At 40.9% G+C, this 21,682-nt stretch overlaps 2 protein-coding genes across 2 annotated transcripts; both read left to right on the top strand.

Annotated features, from left to right (window-relative positions):
* Positions 1 to 5,785: 5,785 nt before the first annotated feature.
* On the top strand, positions 5,786 to 7,441 carry gsx2 (GS homeobox 2). Its single transcript, XM_023823776.2, has 2 exons — positions 5,786 to 6,260; positions 6,534 to 7,441. The coding sequence occupies exons 1-2, from the start codon at positions 5,864 to 5,866 to the stop codon at positions 6,872 to 6,874; spliced, it is 738 nt and encodes a 245-aa protein (XP_023679544.1). The 5' UTR covers positions 5,786 to 5,863; the 3' UTR covers positions 6,875 to 7,441.
* Positions 7,442 to 12,429: 4,988 nt separating this feature from the next.
* Positions 12,430 to 13,673, top strand: LOC111850066 (pancreas/duodenum homeobox protein 1-like). Its single transcript, XM_023823533.2, has 2 exons — positions 12,430 to 12,834; positions 13,152 to 13,673. Exons 1-2 carry the CDS (start codon positions 12,477 to 12,479, stop codon positions 13,439 to 13,441), a joined length of 648 nt encoding a protein of 215 aa, XP_023679301.1. The 5' UTR covers positions 12,430 to 12,476; the 3' UTR covers positions 13,442 to 13,673.
* Positions 13,674 to 21,682: the final 8,009 nt, after the last annotated feature.

The following is a 21,682-nucleotide window of genomic DNA, read 5'->3' as shown; positions in this document are numbered from 1 at the left end:
AGGGAACCACAGAATAGGAGCAGGAGGGCACCAAGGGAACCACAGACCTGGAACAGGACGGTGCTGAGCAGACCACAGAACAGGAACAGGAGTAGCAGTTCCTCTCCAGGTCGCAGCAGTAGTAATGTCTGGAAGGCCCAAATAGTGTGCCCCCGTCTCCGAGATGCAGACCCAGCCAGCTCCTCTTTGGGGCCCCTGCTGACACCCCTGAATGCACCGGGACTTAGGACCAGGTCAGCGCAGACTTCAGGCTGAGGCAGGGGGCCACAGAGCAGCACTTAGGGCAAAAACCGGAGGGTCCAACTCTAAATACTCCAGCGGGGCACCTTCCGGGGAGCCGGGTTCTGGCCTGGCAGCAACCGGGGAGTCGGCTGCCAGAGGAGCAGTGACCAGGGAGTTGGGCACCAGACTGGCAGCAACCTGCAGGGAATGAGCAAATCACTGGTGGGGAGCCAGGAAGCTGCAAGGAGGCCACCAAGGGGACAACAGGAGATGAGGCGGGCACCGACTGAACAGCAGGAGACAAACGAAGGACTCGAGGGCAGGAGTAAGGAAAACTAAAGCGGCTTTATTGAACCAAAACATGACAGGAGCAGGGAAACCGACAAGACCTTGAGGGGTCGAAACAGGAAAACTAGCAATGGGAAGGGCACAAGCTGCAGGAGAAGTGACGTTAATGACCAGACTGGGGACGACGAGACAAACAGGGACTTATATGCAAAGACTAATGAGGGGCAACAAACATCAGGCGTGGCTGATCAAGATCACATGAGGTTGGAGACAGAAGGTCAGGCGGACATAACGGGCAGGACGTGACATGTATACAGCACATTGTTTATATTTATATATTTATGACTTTTTGTGCTGTAATCTTTTGTTTTATGTATTGTCTGATCCTGTCACACTGGAAAAACCTGATTCAGAAATAAAACCGTACCATTTTCATATAATCCCTGCAACATGCTCATTGCCTAAAGTATCAATAAGTATGACTTCAGCATATATTTAATGGAATGTCATAATCGAGGTAAATGAATGGGGATGAGGAAACGTCGAATTACATCATCATTGTTACATCATTCTGTTTCTTGGCAACCACATCTGGTGTGGTTAACACAGCTCACAATTAGACTCACTATACAGGTAGATCATTTACAAATGCAGCGCAGTTGAAGTACCCAACTTAATGGCCCTTCAGGAGGACTCATGCAGGCCAGGAGACCAGCTGAAAGCATGGATATTATTATAACTGTCAATAGACATATTCAACAGTGGGATTTTAAAAAAACTGTGAGATAACTTATAGGAAACATTTAAAGGAGAGAGGCTTGCAACAATTAGTCTTGATCACCAAACTGCAGCAAAAGAGTCCTAAGCTAAAATAAGTTTAGCAATATGGCTGTTCGGTGTTCTTCTCAAATAAAGGAGGTGCTATACAGGTAGCTAGCTCACAGACATTGTATCTTCCACTCTGGAATTGGAGGTTGGGCTTAACAAGCGCACAGTGTTACACCCCACGGTGCCGGTTAATTAAAATTAGGGTGGACTTTCTTATTTTGGGTAGTGAAGCAGGGAGAGCAGAATAAGGGCCATTTTAGACGTTCCCTTAGTCTGTTTCATCCCCATGATGAATATCTGTTTAGTCTTTTGGAGGAATGTGAGCGAAAAGGGGAATGATGACTGGAGATTCTGTGTGTTTGTAGGGGGCGGGGGGGACCTTAGGAGAGGAGTAGGGCCAGGAAGAGCAGCATCCAGAGGATCTCATCATTTATTACCTTAGCTAGCATCTAAACATGCTTCTGTGAGGACTGGTACTCATCACCCCCTGCGGTGCTGGTCAACCCATCAGTTGACAGAGGCAGCCAACTAGGGCACCATCTTCTGGGTGGGTAAGCCAGGCTGGCAGTAAGTTTCCTGGTGGGGGGGGGGGGGCAGTAGTAAAGTTTCCTGAGAAGGGGAGACAGTGCCCAGGGCTTCATATGGGCTTTGACCAGCACTGCAACTCCACTCTGAACTACATGGAGAAGAAACTTTGCCCCCCAGCTTTGACAGGAGCTTGACAGTAACACATTTCATGCACAAAGAGGCAGCTCAGAAATTGGTCTTCTTCAAATCTTTTATTCCAATATTAATAAGCACTATAGATGACTAAAGGGGCACCTCTGGGCTGCACACGTTTTCTAGTTCTGTCCAGCATGAGATAAAAAAGAGCAGTGAAGTTAATTTAAGTGCTTCACTGCACTGCTGGAGCAGGAATTTGCACCTGCTGGACTGTAGCCTGAGTTGGTCTGTGGAGCTGTGGTGAATGTTGAGGACAGCTTGGACAATCCAGAGAAAGAGCTCAGTGCGTTAGGACAGCTCAGGTCAGGGATCCATCTGGACTGTGGCCAGCTCACTCCCCGGACCGCTCGTACGTAGAATGGAACGTACCATGTACTCCTAGACAAGCAAAATGCTCTGGATGAAAATCACCTGCTGAAATCCTAGATGGCTAACGTATGAAATGAGTAGCAGGCCTCGTCTGAGCTCATAAATTCGGTGCCGTCCACCTGCTCCCCTTCCATGGGCTGCGATTTGCCCTTCGGGGACGCTTTGTGTTCCCGGTCAAATAAATCGGAGAGCCATCACCGCCACCAACATCTCCCATTGGGGGAAGGGGGGCCGGCTGTGTGGCTCAGCCATTATGCTGGAGAAATGTTGTTTTTGTTGTATTTTTTCTTCCTTTTTTGCCTGTAGAAATGCACCACTAACCGTTTTTGCATACAAATGTAATTATTCATGGAGAAATGGGTTTAACCCCATGGTGGCCTGGCTGGGCCTCACTGTCTCTGTTTTCTCTAAAACTATGAAACAGAGAGAGGCCTTTGCAGCTGGTCATCAGATGAAGGAGATAATTGCTGATGAAAAGTCAGTCCGTGGCATTATGTTGTCCCCGAATCATTGTTCATTTCTATCACCATTGAGGACTCTGCTGAAGACCCAAGTGTTTCTTTTCACTTTTGGTATTCAGACTTGGTTGCCTAGCAACTAATAAAGGAGAAATCACCCACTGTATTAGCCAAGATGTGGCACAGGCTGACCCACTACAATGCAACTTTGTAAAAGGCGTTGATACAAGTTAATGATGGTCATTCAACACAACATTAATGGACTCCTTCACGGTATAATAAACCATGCATAGGACTGAAAGGGGGGCAGCTCCTCTGCCTGTGCACCTTTACAACTTTGTGTGTTTTGCCCCCTGAAAAACCCCAATGCGCACTACACAGGAAATCTCCCTTCCTATACACGTCTGTATATTTCCATGTTAAATTTACATCACTGACCCATTGTTCACTTAAATGTGTTCAACATGGGTCTATATACCCCCAAAGCCTGCCTGTTTACTTAATTTTATTTTATGTCGTTATGTTTTGCATAGAAACGCAAACAGACTATAGACGATTTTCCCCGGTGGGTGTTTAATTAAAGCTATTTTAATAGAATTTTTAAATGCGCTTCAATACAGTTGTGCAGTACGTAGGCTATATAACGACTGAGCTATGACCCTTCTTAGCGCACTGGATGGACTGGGGTTTGAGGGGCCGAGTTACCCAGCCGCTAAGCCGGGAATATCTTCTGGAATGCCTTTCACTCCCGCTCCGTAGAGAAAAAGGGCAATTTTGTAACATTACTATTCGTTGCACCCTTTCTAAGCGAAGTAGACAAAGCTGGGCTTCTGTCGGCCCGAGCATAATAAAAGGAATCAAAGGATTTCCCCCTTAAATGGGCTAATTTTCTCCTTGAATTATGAAAGTAATGGCTAGGTAACACCGTGCGCTCTGTACCCGACTGCTTAATACCCCCTAAACCTTTCCACGTGGCCAGGCTAGCCGTAGCAATTAGACTTCATTATAGACTCATAAGGGATCTCATTTGTGGGATTACTTAATAGACAATGAAATTTCATCGCGCAGAATTATGGTGAAAAATAATATTTGGAGGTGGGACGGTGCGACGTCGGCGCGCGCCATGCATCATTCCGCCTGGTTTGGGATATCGCTCCAGTCCCTGCGCCTCCCGTCTTGCTGCCTGCACTTCATTACTCCAATTACAGCTGCTATGACAGACGTGTTTGTTTACCGTCCATTTATCCAAGTTTAAAGTCACATCGCATTGTGTTTTAAATACAGCTGATAGTTTGGATTGCAATTAAATTCCTATAAATGCCGGTGAGTTACCGGCACTCCGAGCCCCTCCCTCGACTTAATTAGAGAACACTTACCGGGCCATATTAAATTAATATGATGTACCCAATGGTTATTTAAAGGGATGATTTACATTTGCCTTGACAGAACACGACAAATGTAGTTCAATATTATACACCACACTTAATTGAAAAGCATTTAAGCTCCGTTATGTTATTTAAAATGTAAAAAGAAAATGTACATAACGTGTAAGTACGATGACTAAATAAGCAGTGCAAAATTAGCGCAAAAATAAAGAAAAATTCCCACTGACATTACTGGTTCGACTATCGTTATATACAAGTAAGGAGCGTTATGTCTAGAGTTAAACCTAATACTGACCCACTCGGAGATCAAACTCGGTAATTATTGTCACAAGACTGGAGATTAACACATTTCTGGAATAGCTGTGTGTTTACACTGGAGAAAAGAACTATAATAAACACTTTCTAATTGAATCCTAATCGTGATCAAATTGCCAGCCCCAGTTTCTAGAGAGATTCATCAATCTTTAATTATTAGACCCGAAATCTTAACCAAATAGTCGCGGACTGTTATTATAAAGTTACTATTTATGTGGCCAATGGAGAGTCCTGTTGTTTGTTCACTTGCATCTTATTTCCACGGAGATCCTGAAAATACGTTTTTCCACTTAAAATATAATGGGAAAGGGCCGTTGTATTGCAAATCATGGTAAAATACAATAAACAAATCGGCCTTAATATTCGAAAACGTATTGGACGGATCTGTAAGAGTGTTAGTTACTCTAGTAGTTATAGCTACTACTATATTCAGGTGTGTATTCCCAAACAGCTATTAAGTCATACAGCGACAGTGGCATAATGCGTTCTTAGAATATGGGGAAATATTTTCATCTTCAGTTAAATATAATGTCAAACAAATAAATTTTGATGTTTCGGCACTTTCACTATAAATTTCTTTTATAAAAATAATACAAAATAAATTAATTATATATATAGATCGATATATATATATATATATATAGATAGATATATATGTATATAATTAATTGCAATATAACCTGATTAGTACTGCATACTGACTTGACGTTTTATTCGGAAAGAGTTTTTTTGTTTTTTAGGATAATACAGTGACCAAATCAAGGTCTGTTACAATCATCAAAAAGATATAGTCTATTATTGAAAATACAGAAGTGTTTAATTTCTGTAGACAATTTAAGTGGCGTATAATACAGAAGAGTAGTTAATAATATCGACCCATTCCATTTAAGACAGAAAACAAATAAATAATGCACCATGGATCTGTAAGCAGGTGCTGAACTTGGCCACTTTTTGTCTTCTGGTCGTGTTCTGAAAGCGCCGCCAACAGCTCCTTAACATTAGTAAACTAGTGTTGCTTACTTGTTATCCAAAGGACTTAAACCACTAAATGGGGAGGATTTGATTGGAAGCGCTTTGATGAATCACGTGTCCCAGGTCATTGGCGGTACTAAAGTCCCGGAGCGGGGCACGCACGTGGGGGGCGTTAGGACCAGCCCTCTCCGGGGTCGCTTTTGTTTAACTATCGAACATAAGCACCTTCTGAGATCCCAAGGGCTTCAGATGAGAAAGAGCAGCATTTCGTGTCGGAAACGTTGACCACATCACACCGCAGCCATGTCCAGGTCATTCTATGTCGATTCGTTGATAATTAAGGATTCTGCTCGCCCCGTGCCCTTGAACGAGCATCCAGGGCAAGACTTCCTCATCCCGCTCGGCGTGCATTCACCGGGCGTCATGGCCGTGGCGGCGCCGGTATGTCCCTCAAGGAAAAACGGCACTTTCTGCGTCTGCCCGCTGTGCGTCACGTCTCACATCCATTCTCCCAGGAGCAGCATTCCGCTGCTGAAGGGACAGTTTCCGAGCGGTGAGATGCAGTACTGCCAGAGGATAGGACACCAGCAGAGCGCAGCTCTGACGCAGCACGGTGCTCTGGCGCAGCACGGACACACACCTGTCGGCGCGCCTACATACAGTGTCACAGACACTAGGAGGTTTCACTGTCTTTCCATAGGTAAGTTAGTTACTGCGCGTCAGTCATAATGTTTTCTATGAATGTCGTTTTTCTTTTAAAGTGAGAATAAAGTGCATAGTTTGTTTTAGTACTTGAAAACTGAGTGAAAGGAATGTATTCCTGAAGCTCACTAGTGATGTTTTCCGTTAAATGGGTATTTCGGGTGAAACTTCGGCTGAATGACTTTATTGGGGTGAATTGAAATGAACTTAATTATCTTGAAAATAATGGGATTAGCAATCATGTATTAATCCGTGACATCTTCTCGTATAGGTGCACCTGAGAGCAGTCACATACAAAACGGGAAGAGAATGCGCACTGCCTTCACCAGCACTCAGCTATTGGAGCTGGAAAGGGAGTTCTCCTCCAACATGTACCTCTCCAGGTTGAGAAGAATAGAAATAGCGACGTACTTAAACCTGTCAGAGAAGCAGGTTAAGATCTGGTTCCAGAACCGAAGGGTGAAGCACAAGAAAGAGGGCAAAGGAACGCAAAGGAGCGCGCACGGGGGATGCACATGCGCCGGCGGGCACGTGCACTACTCCCGGTCGGAGGACGAGGACTCGCTGTCGCCAGCATCAGCTACAGAGGAAAAGGAGATTTCCCCCATATAATGACATCCCTGTCACACAACCTTTACTTCCACTAGCACTTAAGAAAAAATACCGAAATATGGACAGAGGCCGATTGGAGTAAGATTATAGGCCTATACATTACATTCTCGTTCAGATTTCCAAATACACGACTTATACAACTCTCTTTTTTTCTGTCATTACTGTAATTTTAGCATTGCATAAATGGAAATAGAGACTGAAGATATATATTAAACTTGTCTTCCAATATAAATAAGTGAAAAGAGAGAATTGAAAATCCAAGTCTTTGCAAGTTCCGCCTGTGTTACACGGGGAGATACGATATGCCTTCCTGCGTGGCGCTTGTATACTTTCTGTCACGTATACATGAATATTGTAAAAATCAGTCAGTAACTAGATATGTATATTGTATATTGTTATGATTTCCCCATGATTTGTATGCTCATATATAAAATGTATCGTGTGGGCATTCTGCGATGAACTGGCGTCCCATCCAGGGTGTATCCTTGCCTCGTGCCCTGCGCTGACTGGGATAGACCCCTCCCCCACACCACATCTCTCTGAGACCCCGAACAGGATAAGTGATTAGAAGAGGAATGGTAGGGTGGATATTACTATATAAATGTGTATATTTGTATTTATTTAAATAAAAACAAAATTTGCCTGATGTTTCACCAACAAGTGTCAGCTATTTCGTCAACGACCTTGCTTAAAAAGTTATTTTTTTTAACTGCTTAGCGCGCCGGTATGGTTATTAAACAGGTGCTAACGGGGTTTAAAAGCAATTCTGGGTAACATCAAATCTAATCACTTTTATTGTCACATCACTAGAACGCGTGAACTACAGCGAGTGAAAGTCTTGGGTCCAGACTTGCCCATAAGCAGTGCAATACATCAAATAAATTCAATCTGTAAATGAAGCGAAACGTCCAAAGTATTATATTTGCCACAAAGACAGCAGTTCAGTTTCAATCCTGGAAAAGTTATGTCAATTTAATTTAATGTAAGTTTAACCTAAAACGAAAATTGCTATTTAAATTCAGAATGCGGTGTTTTTCGCAAATTAATATCACAACTGTCAGATGATGTGCTCAGTCTTTCACCCTTTCCGTTCGAACCATGTCCTATGTATGGAAGAGAATGGTTGATAAAAAATTGTTTCAGATTAATGGACTCCTGACAAATTCCATCTGTTTTAAAGTCTGAAGCTGGCAGTGCCCAGCCCGGATTGCAGCGATACTGCTTGGACTCGCCGCTTCATTGTGTCTATTTCTATAGCCGTGACAGGTTTATAAAGACGCTTTCAAAGCCGGAGGCGGGCTCCGTCCTCTTTAATGAACTACACTGTCAATTTTCACTCAGAGCCTTTGGAGCTGGGGAGTCCCTTCTCCCATTGCCGTCTTCGGCCAGTGAAAAAGGCCCGGCTCTCTTTAATTGACTTGCAGCGCAATCCAGTCGAGTGCACTACAGTAAATAAAGTGAGTGAGAGATGTTTAGGAAGCAAACGTGAAAGGGGCAATTGAGTTTTCCCACATATCAACATATAACCCGATTCATCCAGAAATAAACAGTGTATGTGATGCGTTTGCTTCAAGTAATAGTTCTTTCGTGCAGAAGTTAGAGCAGAGAAATCGAGTATTGGGAGCATATTACATTTTTCATATTTCAAAAGCGAACTCCAGAAGGTCAAGTTTAAGTTTTATACACCTTAATTGGTCATTACGACTACTTTACGTTTATTTTAAGAATACAATAACTTATTTCAGTGTAATCATAAGTGCAACGAGTGGAATACCTAATTGTCCCAAAAATAAACAAACAGCCTAAGATTTCTCTGTAAGTCCAGGTTTAACGACTGGATGCTCCGACGGGGCAACAAGGACACTCCGGTTACATTCAAACGGCGTAGCTTTAATTAACATATCACAATTTTACGCGCTAATTAAAAAAATATTTAAAAAAAACACGAATCCACTTATAATTATTGGATTTTCATTGAAATGAAAAAAAAAATGGATTGACTATCAAAATAGCGTCGAATTTACACATTTGTAAAGCTGTAATGTACTGTATTTCAACGTCTAGAGTTTATGCTGAGATATGTATCTTCTGATGAATCTGCTGATGTACCTTCATAAAAAGGCGCAAATTCCAGAATTCTCGGGAGTTTTGTATATATAAAAGTTGCTTTCATACAAAGCAAAGATAAAAATCATACGAACATACAGTAACATCAGAATTTGCAATAAAATGATCCAGCACTTTTGGTAACACAGAAATAATGTTTTAAAATCTGATAACAACGATGCTTCCCAGCGATCTTGTCCCTAGTCCGTGGTAATAACCGCAGTACGGTGCCTCCTTATTCAAAGCTCCATATTTTATGCTCGCTTTTGTGCAGCTCATGGCTCCAGTGTTAAATTAATCCAAAGGGAGTTTAATTGCAGTTTCAGTCCCACGTCGGCTGATTATGTAGCAATTCCACCAAAACCACAAAAAGGGCTACATTGAGTGGGCAAAGGCTTTGACTGGTGAGATTGTACTGCCAAAGGCTTGCATTTAGCCGGGAGACCCCCGACAGATTCGGGCCTGGAGGCTTTGAAGAGACAGCGACAGGGTTCCTCTGTGAGCGCCAGAGAACGATTTAGTCACTGTTTCATTAGGCATTATTTGAACCTTTCAACTTCTGGTAAATTGAGGGGGCAAGCTGAAAATGGAAGGATTACGTAGGAGGGGCCGTTGGAAAATTAGCTAACGGTTAATTTAACTCGTTTTCTGTCAGAGTTTGGGATACATTCCTAATTGAGTGGAGAAGCAGGTGAAACTCTGGTCCCACGCAGACCTATTCAAGGCGAGAATAAATGGTTTCTTTTAATTTCCCGCTGCTGATAATATATTATCGAGAAAAAGACACCTAATGAATATATATTGAATTTCTTATTAATCGAATTAGAATTCGCTCTTGCAGGTGTGGGAGTAAGGACCACCATCCTTATTAAAACGGGTTAACAATGGAGTTAACCAGTTTGCAGAATGTTCTCCTTTTTATATGAATATATAACCTGACCCGGATTCGCCAATACACAACCATGCATACAACATGTTTGGCGTACATTTTCATGGAAAAAAGCAGCAAATGCAAGCGAATTGAACAATCGTATTATCGGATTTCCTTTCAGTTTGTGAACAGGGTATGGAAAGAAAGTTGTATTCATTTTATCCACCAAAATTACCAGAATAAAGGTAAAAAATAACAGCAACTTAATTAGTTATCATTTAATGTTGCAACATCATCAGTTGTTACATGTATACTAACAATAAATGCAATAGCCTATTCCGTAATAGAAGAATATGTAAAAAAATTGATAGAAACTGAGTTATGTCTACGGAACACTTGATTAGGCGTCGGAAATACTCAAAACGACAAAGAGGTGGAAATATGCAAATAACTCGATATAAAACAGATACAATACTGAACGTCCAGGTTTCTCCAAAAGCCTCCGAATACCTATTGAAAATGCGGCAATTATGCATGACAAAGGACAATTAATAAGCCCGCTCTCAGGCGCTTGCAGCTGCTGGCGCATCGGGAAAAGTAGGAGGAAACTCGAGTGTGAAAGCACAGGGAAGTCGTGGGCTCGCGGGGACCTCTGCTTTAGTGGTGAATCCACAAGTGGGGCGTCAGCTTTCGCTCGATGTAAGAGACACCCATGTCAGCGGCTGAGTGCTTTTAAACCCATAATCCATCGCGGGATGCCCTGGGCAGGGCTCTCTGCGTGCCCGATAGGTGGCTGCTACAAAGATGATGAAACTGCGAATTCTAGACACGTGTCCCATCAATACCGCCTTTAGTGACTTAATTTAGTGAGTGCCCGGTCACCGCACAATATGTCTCGGCGCCCTTTGTCATTCTTTTCAGAAAGAATCCTTTTTAAAACGTGTCAACCACTTTTAAATGCATCCCTTTGTTTCGGTAGAGCGTGTCTCCTATATCATCAGCTTCATTTAGTGACTGGACTGAATTAAACAGTAACACTCCCCAAAAGCAAGGAAACTGAATAGGATAATAAATCATTATATTTCATCCGTCTCACCAACACTTAACCGACGCAGTACAAAAAGCAGGATATATTCATCAAAACAATGAAGGTTTAGTAATGTTCAGTTATGCTTGTCTGCAGCGTTTTAACACATCTTTAAATGATGATCATCATAACGATGTTTTCATAGATTTCTACGAATATTCTACCGTCATTTACATTAAACACGCCACTTTACTGGCTCCATTATTGCACCGCAGCGAGACAATTTCAGGTTTAGGTAATTGCTCCTAATATTTTGTTAAGCATTTGTTTAAGGAGACATTGCGTACGTCTCAAGTGGGATTACATATTAATTAAATCCCTAATTATCAATCAGCATCGTACGATTCAGTTTGAAGAACTTGCCTTTCGAAAAATGCACTACAATCACGTCTGAAGAGGGTAAAACGAAAAGGTTGAGAGTGCTTCAAAGCCTCCCGGCTCCTGTTAATCTCCATGAGTGTAGGCTATCACATTCACGAGACGTTTCGTGTCTGAAATGTGGCGAAGTGATGGTTTGTCGCAATCAATACCGACAAGGTGATAGTCTACCTTTACTCTACGTCATAAACAGGAGCACAGCCCTTAATGCAATTTCATTTACTTTACTGCGCCCGTAGCATCCGGAATATGCACGGACTCCCGCGACCCTGACAAGCGGCTAGAGAAAATGGATAGATGGATGGATGGATAGATTTTCCTTACTTAACTTGCAAATGGTTTAACAATGCTGTCCCCAAGGTGGGTTTTAATACACTTGCAATTTTTAACTCTAAAAATAAATATAGCATAATAAGTAGTTTATTATGATTGTAGTTGTTGTTTGGGCTCTATGTAGGCCATTGGTTGTGCACTTTTGTGTTTATGATTGCGCGTGAGTAGGAGTCTGTGTGCGTCGGCGTTAGTAATTTATATATTTTTTTATCAAACCCGCACACCACAATATAATGAGATAAACAGCAGTAAGAGCTTCCGTTAATTCGACCTTTATAGTCCCCTTGGCCCCCACCAGCAGGAAATATTCTTCTTAGCTCTGTTTCTGTTCTAAATCGGTCCTGATCAATGTTTGAAACTTGAAGATAGGCTATCATTGTTTGCCCCCCAAGCACGTCACGTTGACTGGCACTTACACATATTTACACTGGTAATCAATCTTGTTCCGCTCCTGGAGGCGGACGCAGCTCTGCCCCTGTTGCGAAACGTGGTTAAAGTACACGCGGAGAGATGTCACTCAGAACAAGAAAAGACAAAGAAAACAGTATACTTATAAGCTGAAGGCGACTTGCACGGCTAAGATCTTCTTATTCACTACAAGTTTAAATAGCATTCATGTTTCACAGAACTAACCCGTACATGCGCAAATATTATAACAGCTCACAAAGACTATAAATGATTACCCAATTGACTGTTCGCCACTCGTCACGTGACTACCAGGTAAGCATCCAGTGCAGGTGCATTAGTCCGTGAGTCGTAAGTGCAGACGCTGGGAACTTGCATGGACGTCTTATTGCGAAGCTGACTTCTGGCAACCCGCGCTCGTCATGGACAACCTGGATATTTGTTATGACAACAGCTATGATTCCCGTGGCCAGGTAGACTACAGCTATGAGCCCCCCGCTTGTCTGTTCGCACAGGGGGCCTGTCAAACCCCGCTGATGAGGACACCCTATAACTGCTTCGACGAGCACAGCAGGAGTGAGAGCGTGCCTTCCGTGCCCCCTGCGTGCTTGCACTCTAATCTGGAGCAACAGCACACCTATGAGTACCTGCCAAGCAAAGGCCGGCCGGAGGAAGACTACCTCTCAGCCAAAGGCCGCGTAGCAGAGGAGCCTGTCGGGCCGGTGCCCTTCCCGTGGATGCGAAGCGCAAGGGCGCATCCGTATCTGTCGCCGCTTCCAGGTGCGCTCTTTGCGATCCGTAATTTTTAAATAAATTTATGTTTCGTTTAAAAATAGTATAGGAAAATATTAATTAAATAGGAAGAAAACAATGGGACTTTCCTGTAACATATTATTTCGTCACAGCTTAAATTATTGTGAACTGCTACCGGAACAGGTGTTGAAAAAAGCACATAATAACACATAGTGAAATTTTATACTAATGGAAATATTGCTCTTTTGACACATATAGCCCTAAAGTCAGATTAGATTACGGTAGCTCTGGATGAACAGAAAGTGGATATTTCTATAAACCACCCCATTGTCCGGTTTTTCCAGGTGGGCCTTTCCAGGAGGACCTAGAAGAGAGCAAGAGGAGCCGCACGGCGTACAGTCGAAGTCAACTCCTGGAGCTGGAGAAGGAGTTCCATTTCAATAAGTACATCTCAAGGCCCCGCAGATACGAACTGGCGGCCACCCTGAACCTCACGGAAAGACATGTCAAAATCTGGTTCCAGAACAGGCGGATGAAATGGAAAAAAGAGGAGACGAGAAAGGTCAAAGACTTCAACGTGGAGCCTGCTAAGTTAAACAAAGAGGACGACAACGATGAGGATAAAATTGAATAGAAAGACCAGTCCAATGAAAGGACACAGAGGAATATATGTCTTAAAGAAAATATGTCTAGACTATATGCTACACTTAATCAAAAGAAGGCTTTAATTACAAAGAACTTTTTTACTTTCATTTCATTACATTTTTTTAATTTCTATAGAATCATGGGGTTAAAGTCAACAGTAGTTTTCACATTTACGTTAGAATAAAATAACGACGTGGGGCAATGAAATAAATAATAAATAATATAACGAAGATTAAAATTATTTCTGACATCGAATTTTCAACTGAATTCATTAGAGTGAAACCCGTCAACTTGAATATAATTGAAAAGGGTTTTAACACTTAAACATTAACCTTTTCGAGAGACGTAAAGAAGAAAAGAACATTTTTCCGGAACAGGCCTTCAGTTTCATTAAGGTGCAGGTGTGCTTACCTGATTTTGTTTGTTTGTTTGTTTGTTTTTTGTTTAACGCAATGTGTTGTTATCTGTGGAATTAACAAATAGTCCCTCTCGCTCTTCCTCAATGTACTATACATGATGAAGTTTACAAAATTTAAATATTTCTTATTTAGTCGTTTTAGGCCTTACAGTACTTTGTTACCTGGACATGTTACCGTTACACCGCCTAGTATGGCTAAATTATACATAGCTTATTATTATAAAAAATTATACACATTCATAAGCGTAATGAGAGTTTAGCGTATTATTTCCCTGCTGAATGAGCGTCTAATTCTGCGGACAACTTTTGCGAATGACAATGAATTGCCAAGATTTTGACACAACAGTCAACAGAGACGCTTCATTTTTTCAATACTTTTTAAAGACCATTTCTCATAATCAGAAATGTTGCTGTTTATTGGCTTGTGGGTATTATTAATGGCGCATTTTTAACAAGACTAATGATATTACATTTTAATGCAATTCTTTTTATTTTATAAATTAATTTCAGCAAATAAACTTAGTAAAAGTAAACTTCTTTGCCTGGGCGAGCAGATAATTTCAATATTAATTATTTAACACTTGAAATTTCATAATTATTTTTAACAGATTTTAAAATCGCGTTAGTAATAAGCACACGATATTTTTGCAGGGCTGTTATTAATTTTACTATGACAGCAGTAAGCTGAAACGTTTCACTGATAAAGAATATTATAACAAAAATTTACGCAGACTGGATTTAATAACGGCCTATTTTTATTGTTTGGTTTGAAGATCACACAAGGAGCAAGAGGCTAATAAGCAAAGGCGCGTATGTGATGGGCCCATTTTGCTACAGAACCATACTCTGCAAGCTACATGTTAACGCATGATATCTGCATGCTAACAGCACAATGTGTCCTACGTAAGATGCGTGTTTATATCTATAGAAAACAAACGAACACCAGGGGGCGTTGCTATTAAGGAGTGATCATGCGGTATAATTGAATAATTTGGCAAATATTTGCTAGAATTAAATTTGACAAACAACAGTGGAAAGAAAAAAAAACAAAATTCCAGCTATTCCGAGTTCATTCGCCATACAAAAACAGCCGACTTGAATTTATACAAAATGCGATCCAGTATTATAATAGAAAACACCTAAAACCTAAAAGTGAAGGCCACTTTTACAACGTAACATAAAACCCAATTCGGTGTTTTGCTTATTTGTTCTCATCGATAGAGGTTTAGCACTAAATTATTTTTAAGCCAAGTCTTTCGGAAGTTTCCTTACGCGCAGCGTCAAAGATATATTAGAGTGTCGGATAATTTATGGTACGATCAGTGACGCCTGCTGTAAATGTGAATGGCTCCCAGCCTGTATGAGTGCCTCAATTTAAAAGGACGAAAGACAAAATTTTCTTTTAAAAACGCATCTTATCCATGTTAAACAAACAAACCAACAAGTTTAACACATTCAGGCGCATGTTAGAGGAATTCTAGTGCAACAGGAGATAATGTGTTTATCGCACTCGCACACTTGATATGACGTTGTTTAAAGAAAACCTCGTAACCGCTCAAGAAACAATAATATCCTGAAAATGACAGATTTAAGATAAATAAAATCTCGACACGCCTATTGCAGTATTTTTTTTTGTTTTACCATTTATGTAATGCTCTTCATCCCGGAATTGTACCTGGCGACTTATCGCATGGGCGTGTGTAAAGAACTTTAATAACTACAAATTTCGACAAGAAGCCATACGTTCGCGATATGATTTTACACTTTTTTGATGTATGCTTATAAAAACTCCCGGATGAAAACAAATATTTTCTGTGCAAAACTAGTGTGTATATTGTACATGGCCATTGCTGATAGTCCGTAAGGCAAACATCAAGAACAAGTATGACTTTTGGCCCCCATTTGTGCAAACAAGAGGGCCACTGTGCCACCTCGTCTGGACGTGCAAATCTCTGTCGCTCGGCAACACACATCAACACAGATCAACACAATCGAGGAAAAACCTGCATTATCCATAATAAGCCACCAAATGGGTTTTTCAGGCGAACAGAAAAAATGTCTTCCTAGTCTACAGTATATACCTACATTTCTTAACTGTATCCCTGGAGTTTGCTTGCTATGTAGCTTACTTTCTACTTTTCCTTGTTACCCGACTTCCGCAGTTTTAGTCTGTCTTCAGTACAATCGATTCTGACGCCTGTATAATTAGAACTGAATGATATACACAGTGTCCCGCCATGGGTTAGCGCCCCGTCCTGGATTATTGTCTGCCTTGCGAATTATTTCCCATATGGACTCCGGAACCCGAGGCCCAGCACTAGACAATCGGGTTTTGAAAATGAACGAACGAATGAACGAACAAGAGAACGAATGAATGAATAAATGAACGAGACGAAACACGCAATGCCCCGGGATGGGTTGTCCTGGGTTACTCTCTGCCGTGTGCCCGTTTTTTCCTGGAAAAAACAATGTAATACATAAGACAAGCGGATATGAGAAAAGAATGAATGAAACGCATATTACGAAGCATCTAAACTCTGGCCATGTGCATGGGAGTCATGGGTGGAAAATTCTGCTACACACCGCAATACAATGCTAATTATCATTATTGCCATGAAGCTGCGTGAGCGGCGTGTCCTCCTGAATCCAGAACCAGGGGTGAGTTTCCCGAAGCATTCTTAACGCTACGACGATTTTACGAACGTCGTAGCGTTAAGAATGCGTCGGGAAAGTTGCAATAAATAAGGCTTCGGGAAGCTCACCCAAGGCCAGTGGCGGACATTTCAGGTCCAGAAAGTAAAAATCCAAATCAGGATTTTGTTTCAACCAACCAGTAAAGTACTCTGTGACTGTGACTCTTTATGCTCAACGGGTTGGTTGAAACAAAATCCTGGTTTGGATTTTTACTTTCTGAACCTGAAATGTCCGCCTCTGCCCAAGGTCATTACATTAGGCAACTCCGTGACGCTTAAAGAGCTTTAGATCTCTTTTATATTTTCTAGATTACATGTTCATGAAAGTGCACATGCTGCTGGTCCAAAGCTTATTAATTGCCTCTCTCAGAGGTATATCCGCAGAGCCCTTCCTGACTTGGCATCTAATGCGTGCTCATAATCACCAGGTTGATCTGCTGCTGTAGCTACTTCCCATATAATCTAACCACTACTGGCTCCACGAAGAAAAATGTGAAGGGAGTAGCACGGTAGCAAGTAATTGATTCATCTGGGTGAGAGACATATAGCTGCGGACCGGGAAAGGTGACCACCCACCACCCCTCATTTCGGAAGTCCACATTATTCAAGACTCATCTGAACGTACTAATTCGTTTTCATCCAATTATTAGCTTTGAAAAGACACAGGAATACGTTTGATCATTTGAATTGAATGATGTGTGTGTGGATTAGTTTTAAATTACATTGTGAGGACCAAATGTCCCACACAATGTAATAAAAACCAGTTGTTTTGTTTGACGTTTTGGGAACCATTTTTCAGGTCCCCACAAAGATCTGTGAATGCAACCAAAAAAAAATGCCAAAAGTCTCGTATTTTGTTTGGTTACTCATGGTTAAGGTTAGGGCTGGGTAGGGGTTAAGGTCGTCATGTTGGGATTAGTGTTTCCCCCGTAGAAATGAATGGAACGTCTACACAAAGATATAATTGCAAACCTGTGTGTGTGTGGGTATGTGTCTGGGAGGGTGGGTGTGCGTGTGTGTGCGTGTGTGTGTGTTTGTGCGTGTGTTTTCTTTACGAAGGCTATCCAAAGCAGTATGATCACAATACTTTGAACGTTGTCTGTTAATCAGAGCACTGCAAACATAACCATGCAGTCCGTTTGTGTACTGGTCTCATTCTCTGGCCATGTAGTAATCATTCCCAGTCTTCACCAGACTAAGCAGTCGGGATTCAGTGATGAACAACGAAACCCACTGGTTCCAGTGCAGCTGAAAGGTCCTCCCCTTTAGGAGAAACAAAACACAGCTGAATACCCTCAAGGTATAAATGAATCAGTGCAGATTTCGGAGGCAGTTGAATTATAGACAGAAAAAGATTGAATTAAATATTTTTAAGGGTTTAAAAGCTTATAATCATGAAGGTTTAATTGTTATAAACATTTTGATTATGACAGTAATAGGACGATTACATCGCATTTAGTCTAACGCATTTTTCACGCAAAAAAAAGAATAAAAATAAAAATAGACAGCAACCGGGAACAGAAAAGGAGGAAAAACAGCCCCAAATGTTTTGCTTTCCTTGGCCGAAGGAATATCTTGGTGTAAATCCAAATAGGTTCCGAAATGCCAACACACAACAAAATGCACGTATCTTACCATACGAAAATGCACGATTCATGTATTATATGAAGCTACACACGAACAGCCACACTCTCAGGATACTTTCACATACTTTCAGGATACTTTAGGAGGTGCTCTGTACTTGCCTATTGCGAAGGAAGATTTCTACACGTAACAGTGTATAACAATCAGTTTCAGTAAGAAACTAAAGTGATTACAGTCCACCATTAGTATTTGTAATAAATCAACGATTTTCTTATGTCAGGGACCCGTAAAGCCGTGTGTAGAATGAGGTAAATGTGTATGTATATGTGTACGAATCCTGACCACAACCGAAAGTTCAGCATCCCAACTACAGAGATCTTTCAAAGCCAGAAACGTTAATGGTTGTAGTTATCCGATTTAATGAACCTAGGAGACACATGAACTGACAAAGACCTTGTATCCTTCGGAAATCCATGTTATTGTTGCTAATTGTATCTGTATACACTGACAAAATCCTTGGAGCATACCAAAAAATATTAGCCCAGTAATAGTCAGACATCTTTGTGCGGGGGCCTTTCGGTACTCTGTTAGTTAAGAAGATAACTATGACTTGTCATGAATGGTATTCGATAAGCAGGTAGGCCTAATTAACAGAACGTACCTAAAATACAGGCAAAATTTAGAAATAGACTTAAACCCCAAGAATTCCGGACTTAACTTATCTAGTTACCGGTTTTACGTTTACTGCGGCATTTTATATTTCACTACTTAATAATGTTTTAAGGAAGTCTCAGAAGTAATTAAGGCACTGAATTTAGCTCAGGGTCGACACAATACGTTAAGATACATAGGACTAAAACGGCACCCAAACAGATATATATTCTAAAACTAACGCTATGATTAAGTGTTCTATAAACAGATTGGGGCTTATTCTAAATTTTAATGAGAACATTCCCACGTAAACACAGTTTAATGGGCTGAAAAATGAATGGGTTATTTTAGACAACCTCTAATGCGAAGCGCCATTTTGGCTAAATTGTTTGCAGATGTCAGCTTAAATATCTATATTTGACGCACGTGTTTGGTGCATGCGTGAGCTTCTATTTAATATTTATTAACCTGTCAGATGTTGACAGGTTACTGTTACTTTTTTTGCATTGTGAAATATTTCAGCACAAAAAAATCAGGTGAGACTCAAAATCAAATTAATTTATTTGAAAAGAAACGATGTATTTTGGCAGCTGTTTAAAATTTTATTTAAATTATTTTTAACTAAATTAAGCAAACTTGTTTAGGTAAGTACCGTGTCCGCTGGTGCACTTCCGGTTATTAATTGTAATTGTGCGTTTATGGTACTGGGCAAAGTATTAAAGTTATAGTACAAATGCTTATTGTTCTAGTAGCTGTTACTGTGAACACAATTCCAATGGGCTATTAAGAAAACAGCACCCACTGCACTTACCGTGGGTTAAAACACATTGACTATGAATGACTAAATATAATAAAAAATATTTACAATTATAAATATATTATCATTTACAATTTCAGCTCATTGTGTCTGAATACGTACTTTCTTTTCGAAATAATGGAAAGTTTATTTAGATGTTTTGTGATGCATTGTTTTTGAAAAGCAACGTAAACACGGTATTAGATGTATTAGTTTTAGATAGATACAGCAAACGAGATTCTTGATAATTATCAAGTCTCTTCAACCACTGATTAAGTCTTCAGCTTCAATGTATTAAGTTGACTTTAGAAAGTGCATTTAATCATTAAGCCTAATTCTGAAAATCAAATAAAGAACTGAAGGTAACGTTACATGTAACCACTTGAAGGCTTTGTAAGCAAATACACATAGGGATTAACCTGTATTTAGATAAAGAAATTGTTTTGGAGGAGCAGCGAAAGTCAAAATCAGTTTGGCCGAGTAAAGGAAGCTTGATACTGTTACTCGCCGATACTTGAATATTAACGAAATTAAAACTGTGTTTGTTTTTTTTCTTTCGATCTTAGAAGACATTCAGTCGCAAAGTAAATCGCAAATTCTGAATTGCAGCGCCATCGTGTGACGCGAGGTTTCTTAAGGTTTTTTGGAATTGTATTGTCATATTGTTTTTCACCCAAACCTTAACAAAATTATGCCAGTTAGCATGTGACAAGCCAGTGTGAGTATAGCGATAAAATATTTAACATATTTAGGGAGAGGAGAGAGAGGAAATAGGGAGGGGTGCAAGACGGGGGGGTTAAGCTCGGAGGCCAGAAAGGCGCAGCTGACGCAGACTTGCCATCAGGCGGTAACATTCGTCTCATAGCGGACATTCCAGCGCATTTAAAAGTGGAAATGCGCATAAACATCACTATTAAATTATTTCAAAGCTGGCTGGTGGCAACGCCCCTGCGTGTTTATGAAAAAGCAACTTGACATTAATTAGTTTACGCGACAAAGTAAACCGCTATGAGAAGTTACCTGACAACATTCCTTTTAAAGGAAAACAGAGCAGGACGGATTAAAAACTTTAAAAGTCTGTTACGGTATTCGATTAGTGTAAATGGTCCACACAAGACCATATAGTGGTTATAGACAGGATACAAAACCACGGAAGAATACATTGTAAATTTGGAAGACGGATGGGATATATAACTTTCTAATGGCTGTTTTTTTTAAAGTACTTTTTGTTTTAATTGCGTGTTATAGCCTATTAGTAGGCCTATTACGGTTACAAGAATCGTCTTTACCTTAATTTTAAATTCTTTATTTGATTATACAGTTAAATGAGCGACAACCGTAATAATGTTTTGAACAACTCTTTTTCCTTTTTACTGTTTGGGGTAAATTAACTATATGGTTGCGGTCTCTCGATGGTGGAGGTGGGATCAGTGAATGGCAATATTACAAGATTTAACAACACCGCTGCTTTACTGAAATTCTGCAATGGCAACGTAGTTTGACGAAGCAGCTTTCCACGGTCATTTTCCCACGATACGTTTTAAATGTCACCCAGCTTTACTATGTTGTGGCAGTCCTGGAAATATATTTAAAAAGGCCTCGCAAATAAAAAAGTACAAAGCTCGGGCCTTTTGTGAGCAGAACAAGGCGGGCTGTTCATTGTGCGTTTTTTTTCTGCAGGAACATGTGGAAGTAATCGCGGGGTGGTAGGTTCAGAGAGTCGTGGATGTATTTTTCTGTGCAGGACTGCTACAGGCGTTGCTGGAGCTCATTGGTGGGTAGATGCCTTATGCGATAGCCGCGGGCAGAGCCCAGCGCGCCCGACACAGCATTCGCGTACCTATTCGCGCGCATATTCTCATTAAATAATGCACTTTCGTGGTCCCATTCTTGTCCTAAGTAAAAATGGGAAACCACCATTTCTCGATCTGGGGAGGCTCAAACCACTGACACGAAAACACCGAAATCGTCATGGAACCGTGAAAAATACAATTCAAAGTTTAAACGTTTACCTTTTTGACGAGGACAGTTGCACATTTATTGTGGTGTTACAGTGCCCCCTGTTTTCGTCCATGGTATAGTCAACGG

This window comes from Paramormyrops kingsleyae, chromosome 1 (genome assembly GCF_048594095.1).
Source record: "Paramormyrops kingsleyae isolate MSU_618 chromosome 1, PKINGS_0.4, whole genome shotgun sequence".
NCBI lineage: Eukaryota > Metazoa > Chordata > Actinopteri > Osteoglossiformes > Mormyridae > Paramormyrops > Paramormyrops kingsleyae.
The sequence above is the reverse complement of the archived record's forward strand: the minus strand, read 5'-3'. Positions and strand labels throughout refer to the sequence as shown.